At 33.6% G+C, this 19,095-nt stretch overlaps 1 protein-coding gene across 1 annotated transcript in view; it reads right to left on the bottom strand.

Moving 5' to 3' along the window:
- Positions 1-857: 857 nt before the first annotated feature.
- LOC133336254 (gelsolin-like) overlaps positions 858-19,095 on the bottom strand; it is a 39,329-nt gene continuing 21,091 nt past the window's right edge. The window contains exon 3 of the mRNA XM_061544537.1: positions 858-962. Coding sequence (XP_061400521.1) covers positions 858-962 — 105 coding nt within the window. The remainder of the gene's footprint in view (positions 963-19,095) is intronic.

Here is a 19,095-nt window from a genome sequence, read left to right as displayed (position 1 = left end):
ATAATTCAGTCGTCTCCATCCGAACTTATTTTTATTGCGACTTATCCTTCGTCAAGGTTAAACATTTTGTAATTTATAAACTATGATCAGACGACACCGATTATGTTCTGGAACACACGATGTGTTTTTTACACTTTACACATAGACTGCCCCTCAGAAATTATCTTCTTTTCTGCTTATCACGTGAATTGAAGAATTCACATCAAAAGGGCGTAAAGTGTGCTACAGAAATGTTCGACGCAAGTTCTATACACTTCTACCGTTGAAGTGAATGCCAGAACATGCCCGTAAGTGTCAGTCCAACAACTTTTCATTTGATCGAATAGTATATTTTTTTTATTTTTATTATCAACTTCGGTTTCATATGTTATATACGTCAAATATTGGTATATATATATATGTAAATTTATTCGCTAATTTTTAACTCAATAAAAGAATCCCCTAAATTCTTTCTCCTCAGACCACCCAAAACTAACATTGTAATACTTAAAAGTTGAACACACAAAAATAAACTCCTACACCCAATAAAAATTTACAAAATTTCCGAAATGTTTTCTACTTCCTAACGCTGTTCAGTCAGTTATTCAAATATAGTCTCTCTCCCTCTAAGGAGTAGAACCGGAACTGTTTCCAAAACTTTTACTATATATGTTCTCACTTTTTTACACATAGCATACAAAAAAGAACTAAACGGCTGTGTGTGTATGTGTTCAAAAAAATGAGCGAAGTTCAAAGGACAAAGGTGAAAACTGCATTATGTTATGTTCAACTATTATGCGAAATTTGTATATTCGCTGTATTCATAAAAACTTTTACCAATATTTATTTTGTGTTACTGTTCATGTATAGGTGTGCCTCTATGTGTGTGTCAGTTTGAAGATACTTACATTTAAGACAATAAAGGAGTCACCAGTGTAAAATTTGCCATAGTTATTTTTGGGATATGGTACTGGTTCAAAGTTCTGCAAGAAAGAAAGAGAAATAAAATTGAGTTTTATTATTATTAGAACTTGTCAAAGAAACATATGTACATGTGTAAGTATATATTTAATGTTGTATATATGAGTAATTTAATAAGATTAACTTTTGTTTGATGTTAATTGCAAAGACTCGTTCAATATTTCCTGGGTGGATTTCGAAAAATCTAACTGGAAAAGATTAATAACTATAAAAATACGTTAATAATATTTACAAAAAAGTAAAAATGCCAAAAATACCGAATATCCAACGTTATATGGAGGCTATACAATAACATGGGCTCATAAATCTTCACAGTTTGCAATCAACAGACGGCAAGATCGGCAAACATACAGACATGAAAATTCGGCTTAGAACTATTTATGAAGAACCTGGAATACCAAATTCAGGTATTCCAAATGGAAAATGTTTTTTTTTTATTATAACCTCCACCATAAGGTAAGGTGTATATTGAATTTGCCACTCCGTTTGCAACGCATAGAAATATTCAGCGGAGACCACATAAAGTATATATATTCTTGATCAGAATAATATTCTATGTCGATTGTTGAACTGTTGAAATCACGATAGAGATCTAAATATTTGAGATATAACCATGACATTTTTACACTGTCATATTTGTTACTCCTAGGATGTTTGTATTGCAAATGGGGTATATAAGTCCACGTTTTGGTATAGGCGCCATATAACCGTAACCTCATATATTGGGTATAAACAATCAGATTTAAATTGGTATTTAGGATTCATAGCTCCCAATAATCGGTATCCTGTGTTCCGTGCACAAAAGAGGAGACAATATATGCGACTATAGAGAAATTAGTCTTCTTCCCATCGTATATAAAGTACTATTCAGCGGCTGTGCTGTGTTAACGACTGAAACCAATGGTCAATGATATTATTGGACCATACCAATGCAACAAATCCACCATTGACCACATTTTCACGCTGTGAAAAACCTGCAAAAGCCCAACGAAAAACACACCGACACATTTTACCTATTCGTCGACTATAAAGCCGCATTCGACAGCCCTATCCGTTCAGAGGTGTTTTTTCGGCTATGCAGGATAACTTTAACGAACACAAGGTCAGCAGTTAAAGTCAGAAAGGACCTATCGGAACCCTTCAATACTGAACGAGGATTCAGACAAGGTGATAGTTTGTCGTACGATATATTTAACATCCCCCTGGAAAAGGTCATAAGTGACGCAAAGGTGAACAGAAATCACACTCTGTACACCAAACAGCATATATTACTCGCCTACGCTGATGACATTACACTCGGACCAACTGTGAAACTTGAGAACTACAGTTTCGAGGTAGTCAAAGATTTTATATACCCTGGTACCGCCTGCGCAAAAGACAGACGTGCCTGGAAATCTGTTTTAAGCTCGGCTTATGGAAAGAAAGTTCTGTCACAAGCCAGCTAAGTAAGTAGAGGATTTTGGACACGTTTGGCGGAAATTTATTATTTGGGGTTCTCATTGCATAGCACATCTCCGTACTAAACCAGTAAGGAAAGTAGTAAAGTCGGACGGGGCCGACTATATGATACCCTTCACCACTTTGGGTATATTCAACAAATGAATCTTAACAGACGTCGCATTTTTAAGGATCAGTAAAACTAAATTGGACCCATAAACATATCTTTCTGCGACCTGTACTAAAGTTTTCATTTGGTCAGATATAGAGTTGCTTCTTACAATGGGACAAAATTATGTAAATCAATTTAAAGCATATATCAGTCGGATACCCGTTGATTATTTGGATACATATCTGATAAACATGAGGAGTTTGGTGCACCATTTACTTCAAATCGGACGAAAATATTTATAAAAGCTATATCGAAATCTAAGCCGATTTCATCGAAACTTGTCACAGAATTTCGGCCACATTTTGAGTTCTTGGTGCATTATTTACTTAAAATCGGGAGAAAATATGTATGGTAGCTCTATCCAAATTTGAACCGATTTCAATAAAACTTTCCACATGCTATGTTATATAAACTATATAACTGTGGGTCTTTGGTGCACATTTTACTTAAAATCTGACGAAATTCGGTGCAGAATTTATATCTAACTTATAGGTTATACTAAGTTCATTACGAAAGATATATAGAGACTCTGGTGCGCCATTTACCTAAAATCGGACAAAAATAGATATGGGAGCTATATCTAAATCTAAACCGATTTTCAGGAAACTTAACACATATCATTCTAGACTATGTTCACCAAATTTCGTGCAAATCGAAAGATATTTTTGGACATTGGTGCACCATTTACCTTAAATCGGACGAAAAAATATATGGGAGCTATATATAAATCTGAACCGATTTTCATGAAACTTAGCACACATCATTTTAGGCTTAATTCAGTACGCTGTGCCAAATTTCGTGCAATTCAAATAATAAATGCGACCTGTACTTTGTTTACAATTTCACATGGACAGACAGACGGACATGTTTAAATCGACTTAAAAACTGATTCTATGCATATTCTCAAAAGGAACCATGTGTCTATCTCGTTTCTTTTTGCCTGTTACAAACATACGTACAAAGACATAATACCCTGTACCACAGTTTGGTGAAGGGTATAAATACCGAAAATTGTAGGGTGCCCTTATATGGGGGATACCCGAAAAAATCGACCTATATTTATAATTTTTAGTGGAGAAATTTGCTACACAATAAGAACTCAAAGTACCAAATTTCAGCGAATTCGGTTGAAAAACGGGCTCAAGAACCCAAAAATACCGAAAATTGTGGGTACCCTTATATGAGGGCTACCCGAAAAAATGGACTATATTTATAATTTTTTGTGGAGAGATTTGATACCCAATAAGAACTCAAAGTACTAAATTACAGCCCATACGGTGAAGAAATACGGTCAAAACCCCCAAAAACTGAAAATTGTGAGGTACCGTTATATGGGGGCTACCAGAAAAAGTGAACCTATATTTATGCTTTTTAGTGAAGAAATTTGGTATCGAAAAAGAACCCATTTTACTAAATTTCAGTGAATTCGATTGAAAAACGGGCTCAAGAACCCCAAAATATTGAAACTTTGGGGGTACCCTCATATGGGAGGTATGCCTAAACGTGGACCGATTTTCACGAAACTTAACACACATCATTCTAGACTACGTTCAGTACGCTGCACAGTGGGTTAGAACACCCTGTTTTCTTGGATTAATTAAAAAATGAAATTTTAAGTATCGTTAAAAATTTTTGCACACTGTTAAAGTATATAAAATTCTACGTCACTTGTCGTTAAAATAAATGTCAAAAGTGGACTGGTGTTTTTGTAGTGAAACTTCAAAGTCAAACTTCATAGAAATTTGTGTGCCAAAAAAAGCTGAAAAAAGTGAAAACGTTCCCGTTGAAATTTTTATTTATTTTAAAAAGTATTGTAAAAGTTAAACATTTTTCAATTGAAACATGAAGTTTAGGTTATTTTGCAAATACTTCGTTAACATTTGAGTATCAAATTGTGTTTGGAAGTGATTTAAAAGTAGTAATTTATATCGAAAATGCCAAAAAAATAATATTTTTATACTTTAAATGGATAAATAGTTATGATTCGTCCACACTCGTGCGATAATTTTTAGTTTATATTAAAGAGGACATAAATCTGTGTTATATTGCAAAATTTTACGCTGCCCTTTTGTGCCTTTTAGAAGCTATGCATTGTTTAATACAAGTGTTGCAGCAGTCAAATTAGCTAAAAGTCACATTGATCTCGTTGCTGGTGCTGTTGTTGAGTGTTGTGTTTTCTTGTTTTTCATGTTATTTTTTCTAATTATTTTATTGTTGTTATTTTTGTTTCTTTTAATAATATTCTTTGTTACAATAATATTTTGTTTTTGTTTATTTTAATAATATTCTTTGTTTTGACAAATAGTGACTGTGTTGTGCAGTTTCAAGTAATCGGGTAAAAGGATTTTCTATTAGCATTTTTTATAGATACAAGTTCGAACGTTGTTTTTTATAATCGTCGAAGCTTATGATGAATTCGAGCGCTCAAACAATGACTAATAATATGACATTTTTAGCTAAAGAAATCAAAAAACGCACAAAAACGCTAAAAAATCTATCTGCCGAAATAACAAAAATATATGTTAATTAGTTGGTATCGTTTGCCTAGTTTTGTTTATCTTTGTTGTATTAGTTTGGCTGTAGGCTTTTTAGAAATAAAAAATCGTTTTTGATTTTGATTTTTAATATTTATTATTTCCAATATTTCGATTGGATTCTCCAATCATCCTCAGGGAATTAAAGAAAGTTATGTTGTCTTTAAGTCAACGTTCTTACTTCAAGTTGAAGTAAGGGCTACCGAAAAAAGTTATGTTGTCTTTAAGTTATGTTTAAGTTATGTTGTTATGTTGTCTTTAAGTCAACGTTCTTACTTCAAGTTGAAGTAAGAACGTTGACTTAAAGACAACATAACTTTCTTTAATTCCCTGAGGATGATTGGAGAATCCAATCGAAATATTGGAAATAATAAATATTAAAAATCAAAATCAAAAACGATTTTTTATTTCTAAAAAGCCTACAGCCAAACTAATACAACAAAGATAATATATGTTAATTTAATAAAAATGCACGTGTCGGTTATAGCTGTAACCAGTGGCCATGAGATTAATAATGAAAAATTTCAAATATATACACACAATACATGACGAAACGTATCCTTTATTCACGGACCCGAAATTGTGTCAAATGCCCCTTTACATATTATGCAGTTATCAGAAGTTGGTGATGCTGCGGACAGAGATGGTCTGTCAGAAACAGAGACGTAAATGACATACATTTCCGACGTATAATACATACGTCGGAAACCGACTCAAAACCATTAGGTTTTTGATAAAATAGATTTAGATTTATCGATTTGGAAATAACGTATGCTTTACTCAAATCCATCCATCCATCAAATCCATTTTTCTCAAGTTCAGAAATTTTTATAAGTTCTAAATTTCAGAATTTTTTATAAGTTCTAGTAAAGAATAGCCAGATATACAGTAAAAATAATATATGTTCTTGAAAATTACTGTATATGGTGATAATATTGAAATAAATGACGTTTACTACATTTTATACAGGTATATGACGTTTTCGACGTTTAGACCATTTTGACAGTTGAAAACCTGAAAATTCATCATACGAACCATCCCTGGCTGCCGGTGATGATGATGTGGATAATTATCTTTAAGATGTATAAAATTCAATGTTTAAGTTCTCATATTGTACTCCTTGCACTTTATACCTACACTGATATTTGGCATTACTTAATAAAATTATACTCAAATATACTTAGAAAACATTTTTTATACTTATTTCAATGGTATTAACTGAAAAATAAAGAAAAATTATTCTAACATAGCTTCCCTGATTTGATCCAAGAAAACAGGGTACTCTAACCCACTGTGCGCTGTGCCAAATTTCGTGCAAATCGAAAGATATTTAGGGACATTGGTGCACCATTTACCTTAAATCGGGCGAAAATATATATGGGAGCTATATATAAATCTGAACCGATTTTTATGAAACTTAGCACACATCATTCTAGGCTTAATTCAGTACGCTGTACAAAATTTCGTGCAAATCGAAAGATATTTAGGGACTTTGGTGCACTATTTACCGTAAATCGGACGAAAATATATATGGGAGATATATCTAAATCTGAACCGATTTTTCCCAATTTCAATAGGGTTCGTCCTTGGGCCAAATAAGTGACCTATGCCAAATTTCATCCAATTCGGATAATAAATGCGACCTGTACTTTGTTTACAATTTTACATGCACAGACAGACGGACGGACGGACATGCATAAATCGACTTAAAAAGTGATTCTATGCATATTCTCAAAAGGAACCATGTGTCTATCTCATAACATGAGTTTTCTCCAGGAGCTCCCGTTAATTTTACATATTTTGAATGTCATCCTTGTAGTGGAGGATATAAAAAGTTCGGCCGGGCCGAACTTATAGACGTTTTTACTTTTTATTTTTATTTTAGCAACAGGGAAATTTATTATAAGACACCAGCAGGACACTCCCCCGAAATAGATTTCCGTGTACGTCGAGGGCTCTCATATATATCTCCGACCGATTTTATGAATATGGTACTCCAAAGTCCCCACGTTTATTCAATGGACATGACATTGCACAGTGTACCGAATGTGTCGGGTGAGATTTAATTTTAGATCCCATATATATTTTGAGGCCGATTTCATGTTAATCGTGACCCAAGGAGCGATTTGTCTGATTAACTCGATTTTTTTCGAATTTATTTCAGATTTAGATATAGCTCTCGCATATTTTGTTTGATTTCCTATAGACACAACATTTGTAGTGGTGTAGGGCATCATATAGTCGGCTTGCTCCGACTATAGAATTTTGCCCATTATTTGCTGATTTTTATTTGCTAAAGATGATTTACGTCAACCCACAATGTTATTGCTTCACAAATTGAAACAGTAACACTAAAAACATCATTAATATTTCAATTAAAGCATTTTCAAAATCCACATCGCCAACAAATTGAAAACCAAAACAACAAAAAAAACGGCTGAAGAAATTCTCAATAAAATCCGCAATAATATGATAATTATTTTATCTTTAATCTCATTGATGTTTAATTAAAAAATAATAATTATTTTTTTTCATTTGCTTCAGTTTTTTTGGGTTTTCATTCAACTGTTCTCCCTACCTCCAAACGCCAGGCAATGTTTTCGAGAAAATTAAATTAATTTTAATTAGCCGACGAAAAAGAGAAAAAAATATTCTGCACCACACATAATCTGGCAGGGGTACCACTGCCTATTTGTATGTTAAATAGATATGTATGTGTGTTCATGTTTATATGAGCATCAACATAAATATTTAAAAATAGCTTCAAATAAAATAAATCAAAACAAAAAAACAACACAAAATCAAAATTCATTGGACATTTTGTGGTAGGAGTGGGCTAAGCCTATGATGCCATGATGCGAAAGAAAATGAACCACGTCTGTGTATAATTAAAAATTGTTTATCTTTCGGCAGAGGGGAAAAATCTGTACGTTTTTTTATTTTTGCCACCCTACAAGGGGGTGTAACTGTAAATTAAGTTTTTTATTTGATTGCCAACAAATTGAGGCAAGTGTTCAGAAACATGTTGTTTTCGGACTCTTAATATGTTAACTCAGGAGGTCACCATACTGATTATACATTAAATTGTAAAAAACTCGAATTTTGCTAAAAAAAAAAAAATAAGTAAATATTTTTTATAGAAAATTTCCCCCACTGTAAATAATGGACCATATACCCTGCGAATGAACTTCAAATATTTTTTTGCACTTCTTTTATATCAAGCGAAAAATAATGATTGAGTTGTTGTTTTTTTTTTGCTATTGTATTTAAATATATTATTTTTCAATTTCACGCTTTAACAAGAGCCAATAATGTAATCCAACGAATTATATTAAAACGGTGAATAATCTTGAAGCTAACTAATTAAAGCCATAAATATAAAATATTTGCTGTACTGAATGAAAATTGAATATTTTTTCATTTTTATTTTCATTAAGAAGAAGATAAGAATAACGCAGTCTAATAATCTTCTCCGTAACTAAGGTAGGCTGTGCATAAAATATTAAAATATTTCGCATTCAAAACTGCGGAACTTTTTTTCAACTATAAGAGTATTGAAGATTAACATCTGTTTTATCAACAAAAAAGTGAAAACACATTTTTAATATTTATGTATTTAAACGTTTAAAAAAATTGGCCCATTGCCAAACGAACTACTCAAATATTCTGTCAATTAGCTCATAGCACATCATTTTTCTGAAATTCATGACAATTTGAAAAAAAAATATCAGATAAACTGTAATGTGCGTGTGTGAAGAAATATGTTTTTATTGTCAAAATTCTATGTAGGTCGGAATGCCTTTAAAAATGTGTCGTTTTAGGACGAAACAATATATGGGAGCTATATCTAAATCTGAACCGATTTTAACAAAACTTCGCAGATATCAGTCTGGACCTAATTTAGTACTCTGTGCAGAATTTTATCCCAATCGGACGAATATTGGAAGTTTGGTGCATCATTCACAAAAAATCGAACGAAACTATATATGGGAGCTATATCTAAATCTGAACCGAATTTCTCCAATTTGAATAGAGTTCGTCCTTGGGCCAAATAAATGAAATGAACTGTGCCAAATTCCATCCAAATCGGATCATAAATGCGACCTGTACTTTGTTCACAAAAATACAAGGACGGACGGACATGCGAACCATGTGCCTATCTCGATTCCTTTTGCCTGTTATAAACATATGCACAAAGACATAATACCCTGTACCTCAGTGTGGTGAATGTTATAAAAACCCCAATAACGTTATATCAAATTGATACGTTGGGCAAAATTTTATTTCAAACGGACCAACATTAGTAAATGGTGCACCATTTACCTAAAATCGGGCGAAAATATATATGTTGAAGCTATACCTAAATCTGAACCGATTTTCACGAAATTTAACACACATCACTCTAGTCTTTATTTAGTGCGCTATGCAAAATTTAGTGTAAATCGAAAGATATATAGGGACATTGGTGCACCATTTATATTAAATCGGACGAAAATATATATGAGAGCTATAACTAAATCTGAACTGATTTTCACCAATTTCAATAGGGTTCGTCCTTGGGCCAAATAAATCACCTGTACCAAATTCATCCAAGTCGGATGTAAAACAGTAAAACAGTGTAAGTAAGAGATATGAGAAAGAATGATGGGTCCCATTTCCGAACTCAATCAAAGTTTGGTAAAAATATTAAGGTGTTAATTGGTCCAAACGCTGGATATTGGATTTACAAATTTAAAGGAAAATGCAGATTTGTGGAGAGGTACCTCAATGTTCGGACCAACAGTTTTCCCAAGTTACAGAGTCCTGCTGAATAAATACTTTTTTTTTACTTTGGCAAATGCCAAAAAAACCATAAACAATAGATAATCCATACATTAAGGAGGTAATTATCTACAATTCATGCTTCGAGAATAAATTAATATATAATATTAAGCTGAATTTAGAAAGTTCATTATTAATTCTGCACGTTATTATTGACACAAGCAACTCAATTATAAACTTATTCAGAATAAACATTTAACAGTTTTTCTGAGGAAATAGTTTTACAAAAACATTTTTTAACGCTTATGTGCACAAAAAAGTTACAAAATGTTACGGAACTATACAAAAAAATATAGTTTTTCCGCTAGAACTGTATAAAGCAGCAATTTATTCATCAACAATGTTAAATGCTTAAATATTTTCTATGAACGCAGTATTTGTTAATTTTTAACCGAATTCAATTGAAAAGAGTTTCTCACTTCCGACTATATTAATCATCATTAAAATAGAAACACACCTGATGACGATGTTTACATTACAATCATGATTTTTGCTCTCTGTGATTTATATTAATTGCATATTAATAAATTAAATAAATGCCTAATTGAATACAAAAAAAAAATTTATAAAAGCAAGGGAAAGGTCAACATTTGTTATATATAATTAATGAAAAATATGTTTTATTTATACATGATAAATTATTCAACAGTAGCCATCCTACGCAATTACACATAATCCGTAAGGACAGTAAGTGCAAAATAATGCAGGAAATCTGAAATCCTAAAAATATGTCAAATATATGCTTATAGCAAATCAATTATCAATAACGACTTTTTGCTAAAATGTTTTCTGATCTATATTATTTGTATATCTATTTCATCACACATTTAAACATCCTAGTACGGAATTATTGAAAATAGTCAATTATAAATATTAAAATTATACCGAATATTAAGAACATACATACCGCACAATGCCCCATCATAGGACAAAAATTACAAATTACCACAAATATCGCTTGGTTCAACAAAATAATACATTTAAAATGAGGTGTTAAGTTGTTACAATTATTATTTTTTTTTTTCAAATAGTAATTTTAACCGCACTGTTATTATTCACAAAACTCCCTCATAGTTGCAGTAGTATTATTAAATGTATGAGAGGTGTGCATACAAATGCATACATATGTTCATAAATGCGAGTAGTTATTAATTCAAATGCATGTTGCATGCAACTTGCAGTTTTTTCTTCTTTTATAATACGCATGAGTGCGTATGATTATTATTAATACTTAACTTTCAATACGCTTATTTTTTATCATTTTGTTATTATCTTCATGGCATTGAAGTCAATATTTGTATATATGATAATTTTATTTTTGTTTCTATTATTTTGTATGAAAGTAAAGTACTATTGAAGTTGCGGTAACCATTGAGGATACTTGAATGTATTTTAAAAGTAAATTCATACAATTCGATTTAAGATCGATTGAAGTATAACAAAATTAATCAGTGCACGGAACAGTATAGTCGGCCGGAGCCGACCATATGATACCCTACACAACTACCACCGAGCTCTAAGTTTCTGCGGGTCTATATTCCAAGCTTGGGTAATATTTTGAGATATTTACACTCTTTTGACCGATTAGAGGTTTATAGCTCCTCTGCGGTATATTTTCTAAATCATTTTTTCCCGGAGAAGGAAAATTATTCCAAAAGATAAAAATATTATTATTTTGCACAAAAAAAAATTTTTTGGTTCATTTGATCCGCTATATATTGACCTTCATTCATCAAGACAGCCATGCGAATAAGTAGTTCAGATCGCCTTACCTATGGAACATTTGTGATGTACGGCTTATAATTGTGGCGTCTCGAGGGACTAGAAACAAAAAAAGTTTCAATCCTCATCCAAAAATTATAGGCATCGTCTTTGACAATAGCTGGAAACTCATGCAAAATTTCCTAGCCGCTAGCGGTACATATCCACCCCCTGGTGTGGTAATGATAATACTAAACAACAGAACTCATATACACCTGTGAATATTACATCCGAGTACAACAATACTATAATTAGTATCAATTTAAAGGCAACCCACCCCTCTCGAATATACTATTAATTTCTCGGGTCTATGTTCTTAAGGAGTAAATATACCTCATAGAATAAACATTTTGTCATTGTTCACACAAAAATCTGGGTCCATTTGAACCGCTAAATATTGACCGATTGTCATGAAAAGAGCCATTGGTGTTCCTTGGTCAGATATCTTTCTCTGTGTAAAATTTCTAGTCGCTCTAGAGGCTACAATTGACCAATTACCGTAAAGCTATAATACCCTGACAACGTAGTTGTGTTGGGTATAAAAATATACAAATAGACGTCTGTTAATGTTGCTAATACTTCTAAAATATTTCGGGTTCTCAGAATGTAAAATATATCTTGGAATTTTTATTACGTGTCCTCGTTTTGATATAGACACTATATAAAGGTATTTGCATGTTTCTTACCGCATTTTGGACGTGATTTAGCATTTCTAGATCTCAGAGGGTAAAATACACTGACCTAAAATTTGTGATAAGAAGTCGAAAAATGATCGGAATATTTAGCCCTAGTATGTGTGGTATTTCAAATGGGCTATATCGTTCATATAAAAGTACTGCTCAATTTCTGGTATTTTTAAAGTTTCAGTCACATTTTCAACCGAAGAGACAATATTTTTATTAGAGGCTGACATACCTCTGAGAAGTATTGACATAGTTTTTAGGCACCCAGATCGGTTCACTTAAGTACAAATTGTACTTAATTTAGTACCATTTAGTACACATTATTATGCATTTCTTAAATTTCCGACATAATCCAATCCTAAACTTCATCTTAAATTCAAACTTCAAAATTCCAGCTCTATCGGATCACCTAAATTCAAATTGTATCAAATTTAGTACTATTTAGTAAACATAAGTACAAATTTCAAATTTCAGGATTCCAGCGCTATTGGCTCACTCAAAATGCAAATTGCACCAAATTTAGCACCATTTAGTACGGATTTCCAAAACTTCTTACATACCACAATTCTATATCCCAACAGCGATCCTAACTCCAAATTTCAGAATTCCAGGTCGATCGGTTCGCCCAAAATTCAAATTGTACCAAATTTAGTAACATTTAGAACAGATTCTATAATGCTGTAGTAATCTTATTTCCAAATTTCAGTGTTCCAGCTCTGTCGGTACACTGGATATGGGTGTACCGATAGAGCTGGAACCAAATATAGTACCATTTAGTAATTTTCATACACATAAGTACAAATATCCGAAACTACCTACAATAGCAATCCTACACTCCGATGGTATTATTAATTTCGAATTTCAAGATTCCAGCTCCATCCGTTCCTCTAAATTCAAATTGTACCAAATTTAGTACTGTTTAGTACTTTTCGTATGCATGAGTATACACTTCCAAAACCAACTCCTTACATCGATCCTACTTTTCAATCTTGATTGGCATTCCAAATTTCAAGTTTTTACCTCTATACATTAAGATGATACGAAATTGTAATACATTTAGTACATATTAGTACTTCTCGGATACTCGTGGTTCGAATTTTCAAAAAACACTCCATCAATGATCCTCAATCTATTTTAGAGTTGTAGCTGAACCGGTAGAGCTGCAACTCTGAAATACAAATGCTACCACAGTTAGTACTTTTCGTGCGGTTCTAGTCCGAATTTCAAAAAACCCTGCCTTATCTGATACCTTTGGACCAAATGTGACCCTCACCCCAAATTTCTAGATTCTATCTACAGCCGTTTTGTGTGTCCATTGAAGAAGCGTTAAGTCAGTCAGTAAGTCCTTGGTCCATGTTTTCACCTAATCATAATAATTTTCCAGACCATTTTCGATACCGTTTGAAGTTTTGACATTGGCCACCAATTTTTCGATATTTTGAAGATTTTAACAGAATTTTTTCATAGAAATGGCTGAAACGAATGACGTTATGACGTCTCTGAAGTTCATGTCTATATAGGGCGAAGTTCTAGTACTTTCCTCACATAAAGGTCCCGCCACATTTTCCGCATTTTGAGGTTCTTAGCAACAATTTCACACTAAAATACCTGTTATTTGTTATTACGGGATCTTGGAGGGTAATTGAACTATGGCAAAAGTAAACGAGATTGGCACATGGTTACTTTTGAGAATATGCATGGAATCACTTTCTGAATGGATTTATGCATCTGTCAATAAAATACAGATCGCATTTATGATCCGATTTGAATCAAATTTGGATATAGTTTCCATATATATTTTCGTCCGATTTTATCTAAATGGTGCACCAAACTCTGAATATTTTTCCGATTGAGACAAAATATTGCACAGCGTAGTGAATTAAGTCCAGTTTAATATATATGAGAAGTTTTGTTAAAATCGATTCAGATTTAGAAAGAGCTCCTATATATATTTTTTGTCCAATTTCAGGCAAATGGCGCACCGAGGAGCCTATGTTTGTCCCCTTTACATGAAATATTGCAGAGAGTATTGGATTGAAATCGACATTTGTTGAAATCGGTTCAGGTTTAGATATAACTTCCATATATATATTCATCCGATTTCATCTAAATGATGTACCAAATAACTAAATTATTTCCGATTGGTATGATTTTTGGATTTGTGCACAACGTGCCAAATTGGAGCTAAAATAACGCATATTGGATTTTGCAAAATATATTCGGATGTAGATATAACCCCTATACATTATCGTCAGAGTTCATGCAATTTGTGCACCAAACAATAAAGATTTCTCTCAGCGAGATAAAATTGTAGACATCGCACTCTGCTACAGTATACCAAATGGTGTATGCCTCTGTTGCTCAATTAGGTCCACACATAATTTTGTTCGATTTCATACAATGCTTCACAAAAAAAAAAACATCTACAGAATATTGTACATGTGAGCATCTCTTGTATGTACCCATAGTGTGAAGGGTCGTCCGACTTTTGAACTTTCCTTACTGATTTAACTCGACTCCGAATAATAATTCTTGTGACCAACAGCATTAATATACCATCATTAGATAGTAAAACGCATAAGACTACGATCAAAAATCAACCGCATTTTTAGAAAAACAGTACTCAAATAAAGGAGCCAAGTCAAGAAATAGTCAAGTCATTAACTAGAATTAACCAGTTAGGAAAGTAGTAAAGTCGGACGGAGCCGACTATATAATACCCTTCACCACTTTGTGTATATACAACAGATGAATACTAACAGACGTCGCATTTTTAAAGGACTAGTAAAATGAAACTGGATCCATAAACATGTCATTCTGCAATTCATTACGCTGTGCCAAATTTCGTGCCAACTAAAAATATATATGGGAGCTATATCTAAATCTGAACCGATTTTCACGAAACTTAACACACATCATTCTAGACCTATCTCATTACGCTGTGCCAAATTTCGTGCTGATCGAAAGATTTTAAGGGGCTTTGGTGCACCATTTACATTAAATCGGACGAAAATATATATGGGAGCTATATCTAAATCTGAACCGATATTCACGAAACTTAGCACACATCATTCTAGACCTAATTCATTACCCTGTGCCAAATTTCGTGCAAATCTAGAGTTATATAGGGCTTTGGTGCACCATTTACATAAAATCTGACGAATATATATATAACCAGTGAGCGGAGCAGTACCGTCGGACGGGGCCATACGATACGATACCCTACACAACTACCACGGAACTCTAATTTTCTGTGAATGTTTATTCCGAGCCTGGGCAATATTTTGTAATATTAGCATCCTCTTGCCCGATTAGAGGTAAACAGCACCTCTTCCTCACACTGACATATTTTCCGTGGGTTGTGTTGTGATGTTCGGCTTTCATTTGTGGTCTATATATCGACTCGAAAATAACACAAAAAATTAAGTTTTCGGTCCACTCCATTCCAAAATTATCATCTGATCATCACCGAAAATTATAGGCGTTGTCTTTGACCATGACTGGAACCTTATGGAACATTTCAAAGCGATCAGCGCTATAGTTCCGCGCTCTAGAGTGATAATGGTTTACTAAATAATATACGGATACGGAGATACCTGTAAATATTTAGGTGTAACTCCCACATCCGAGCACATACAACAATATAATTGGTATTAATTTAAAGGTCAACCACTCCTCTTGGATATAATATCAACTTCTCGGGTCTATGTCATTCAGGGGTAAATATATACGCCCCAGAACAAAAATTTTGTAATTTTTCACACAAAAGTCAGGGTCAATTTGACCCCCTAAATATTGACCGATCTTTATCACAACAGGCATGCTTATTTTTTGGCCCGATCCCCTTCTCCATGCAAAATTTCACGATGTTCGGCCCATTATTGCGGCCTCTGGAGCGTCCAGAAAAACCGACAAAAATTTAGTATTTGGTCCATTTCATCCCCTAAATATTAACCGTTCTTTCCCAAAAACAATAGGGGTCTTCATTGGCCAGTACCCATCCTACATGCAAAATTTCGTGAAGATTGGTCCATAACTGTGGCCTGTATCGTGTTTACAAATTATAATGGACAGACGGACGGACATACATTTCTAGATCGACTCAGCTAGTCGAGATATGACGATCGGTAAAGGTGGGTCTAGGACCAATATTTCGCGGCGTTACAAACTTTTGGGGCTGCACAAAGCTATAATACCCTGACAACATAGTTGTGTAGGGTATAAAAATCTGAACCGATTTTTCCCAGTTTCAATAGAGTTCATCCTTGGGCCAAATAAGTAACCTATGCCAAATTTCATCCAAATCGGACCATAATTGCGACCTGTACTTTGTTCACAAAAATACATGGAGGAGGGACATGCGTAAATCGACTCAGAAAGCGATTCTATGCATATTCTCAAAAGGAACTATGGGTCTATCTCGTTTCCTTTTGCCTGTTACAAACATATGCACAAAGACATAATACCCTGTACCACAGTATGGTGAATGGTATAAAAAGAGGATTTGAATAATTCTGTATCGACCCAAGATGATTTCAAACAAATCCAAACACTTGTTTTTATTACGATATCAATTAAAAATTATCTAAATCATAAGCATTTCCAGCATCTTCATTTCACATTTTTAGAGAAATGCTATAAAATACAATCAGACATACACACATCCACATATGCCACTTACGTATTTCAAGCTCAAATTGTCAACTAGAATTTTAAACTCGAAAGACATTTCGACAGGCTCTATTAATTTTTGGTATAAAAGCCAAATTAATCATTTTCTAATTTGTCGTTGGCATGCCATGACTTAGTGTTTATTAATTATAATTACCGAACCAAACCAATCTTAAGGAGGGTAGTATAAAAAATGCGGTTATAATCAATTCAAAACACACACTCCATAAATAGTAAAACATTGTATATAGCATAAAATTCCCACACTGAATATTTCACTTTGAAAATTTATCATTTCCTCACATATCCCTAGAGACCCACATACGAGTATTATGTGCAATAGAATAGCTATGCAACATTATATGCAAATTTTACTTATTTATGTGAATATTCTTATTATGAACTGTAATTTTTCCGGCATACAAACAAAAAAACTGTTCACTCACATCCACCAGTGCATATATCTTATTGCCACTTGTCTGGCGTTGCTGTTGAAATTTGATATTTAAGCTCTTTTTAAATATTGGCAAAATAAAATTAAAAAATACTTTTATGGGGATTTTATAATAAATAAGGATATTATGGTGTTAAATAAATACGACATAATATGACTATGATATGGGAAATGTTATTCGTTGCAATTTTTATTTTATTTTTTTAATGCAAGGATAACAACAGCAGCAGCGGTAGATGGAGCAGGAAGAGCAACAACAGGATCCAACCAGAGTGCAGTCATTCACATTTGCTGACAAACCGAGCAAATCCATAGGACAACCAATCAAACGTATGGATTTACTTGTACGAGTACGTACATACGTATAGCTGATGTCATTCAGTCAGATAGTCAGTCGGTATAGTACTGCAACTTCGAACAATAAATGTGAGCCTCAATATATATGTATGTATTTATATGGCTTGCTTGTCAATCAGTTCAACCAAATTGGCGCATATATGGCTATATATATATATAGATATTTTGTGTTATATATGAGATATTTCAGGATATTTCATCCACACGATTTTTAATTAGCTTTTAAGGGTTTCGCGTGAGATAATGCAGTTGAAGTAAAATTTCGGCTCTAAGATGGGTTCCCGGGCAACATTAAAATTCTAGTTTTTTTTAAATTTATGTGGAATTCAGAAACAAGAAGTCTAAACCCATAGAGTGAAACAGAAAGTCTAAAACCCGTAGAGTGAAACAGGGACTTCCCCAAGATGGGGTCATATCTCCGGAACTGTTTAACCTCTATCTTTACACAACCACCGGACGGCATAGAGATCGCAATGTATGCGGAGGATTGTACGATCATAGCGTCGGGCCCCATTAGTTAGTTAGTTTGAAAAGAGGGGTGGTTTAAAAACCACCACATGTCCATTATGGGACATACACTTAAGCCATAGTAGGCCTGTTGTGCGCTCTAGGAAGGAAAGGTATTTAGATTGGAATTATTCTTAAGTTTTTTTTTTGTTTGGTCTCCCTATTCTTCTAGGAATTCTGTGTTTTTACAGAAGTCCTTTAGTATTTTCCATTCACACCCCCTTAGGTCATTAAGTTCAGGAATAGTGTCGGTTTTCAAGGATTGGGTTTGGATGAATGCAAAAGCTGGGCAGTGGCATAGGAAATGTTCCAACGTTTCGTTGTCTTCCCCACACGCTCTGCACCTGCTGCTTCCCGAACACCCAATCTTGTGTAAATGTGTCTGCAGGTTAAGGTGTCCTGTGAGAATGCCTATCAGTCTGCTTAGTTCTTTCTTGTTTAGCGTGAGTATTTGCTTAGTCTTATTCTCATTTGGGTCTCCCCATAAGATTTTTGTATTTTTTCCAGTCCTCTCGTTATTCCAGAGTGTTTTGTGCGCCTTATTCGCCCATGACCTCATTTCTAGACGTGAAGCGCTGAAAGGTTTTGCACTGTTCACATCTATGTTGATTAGGTCCGTAGCACGTCTGCATTCCAGTACAGTTTTTGATGTAACTCGGGTTAAATGCCTACATAGCGGATTTAGTACAGTTCTTTTATCCGGGGAATATGAAGATATCCGCCGCCAAATCCACAGCC

The sequence above is a fragment of the Musca vetustissima genome, unplaced genomic scaffold, assembly GCF_032173495.1.
Source record: "Musca vetustissima isolate MV318-11 ecotype Yass unplaced genomic scaffold, APGP_CSIRO_Mvet_v1 utg123146, whole genome shotgun sequence".
NCBI classification, from domain to species: Eukaryota; Metazoa; Arthropoda; class Insecta; order Diptera; family Muscidae; genus Musca; species Musca vetustissima.
Note: the sequence above shows the minus strand (reverse complement) of the source record. Positions and strands in the feature narration are given on the sequence as shown.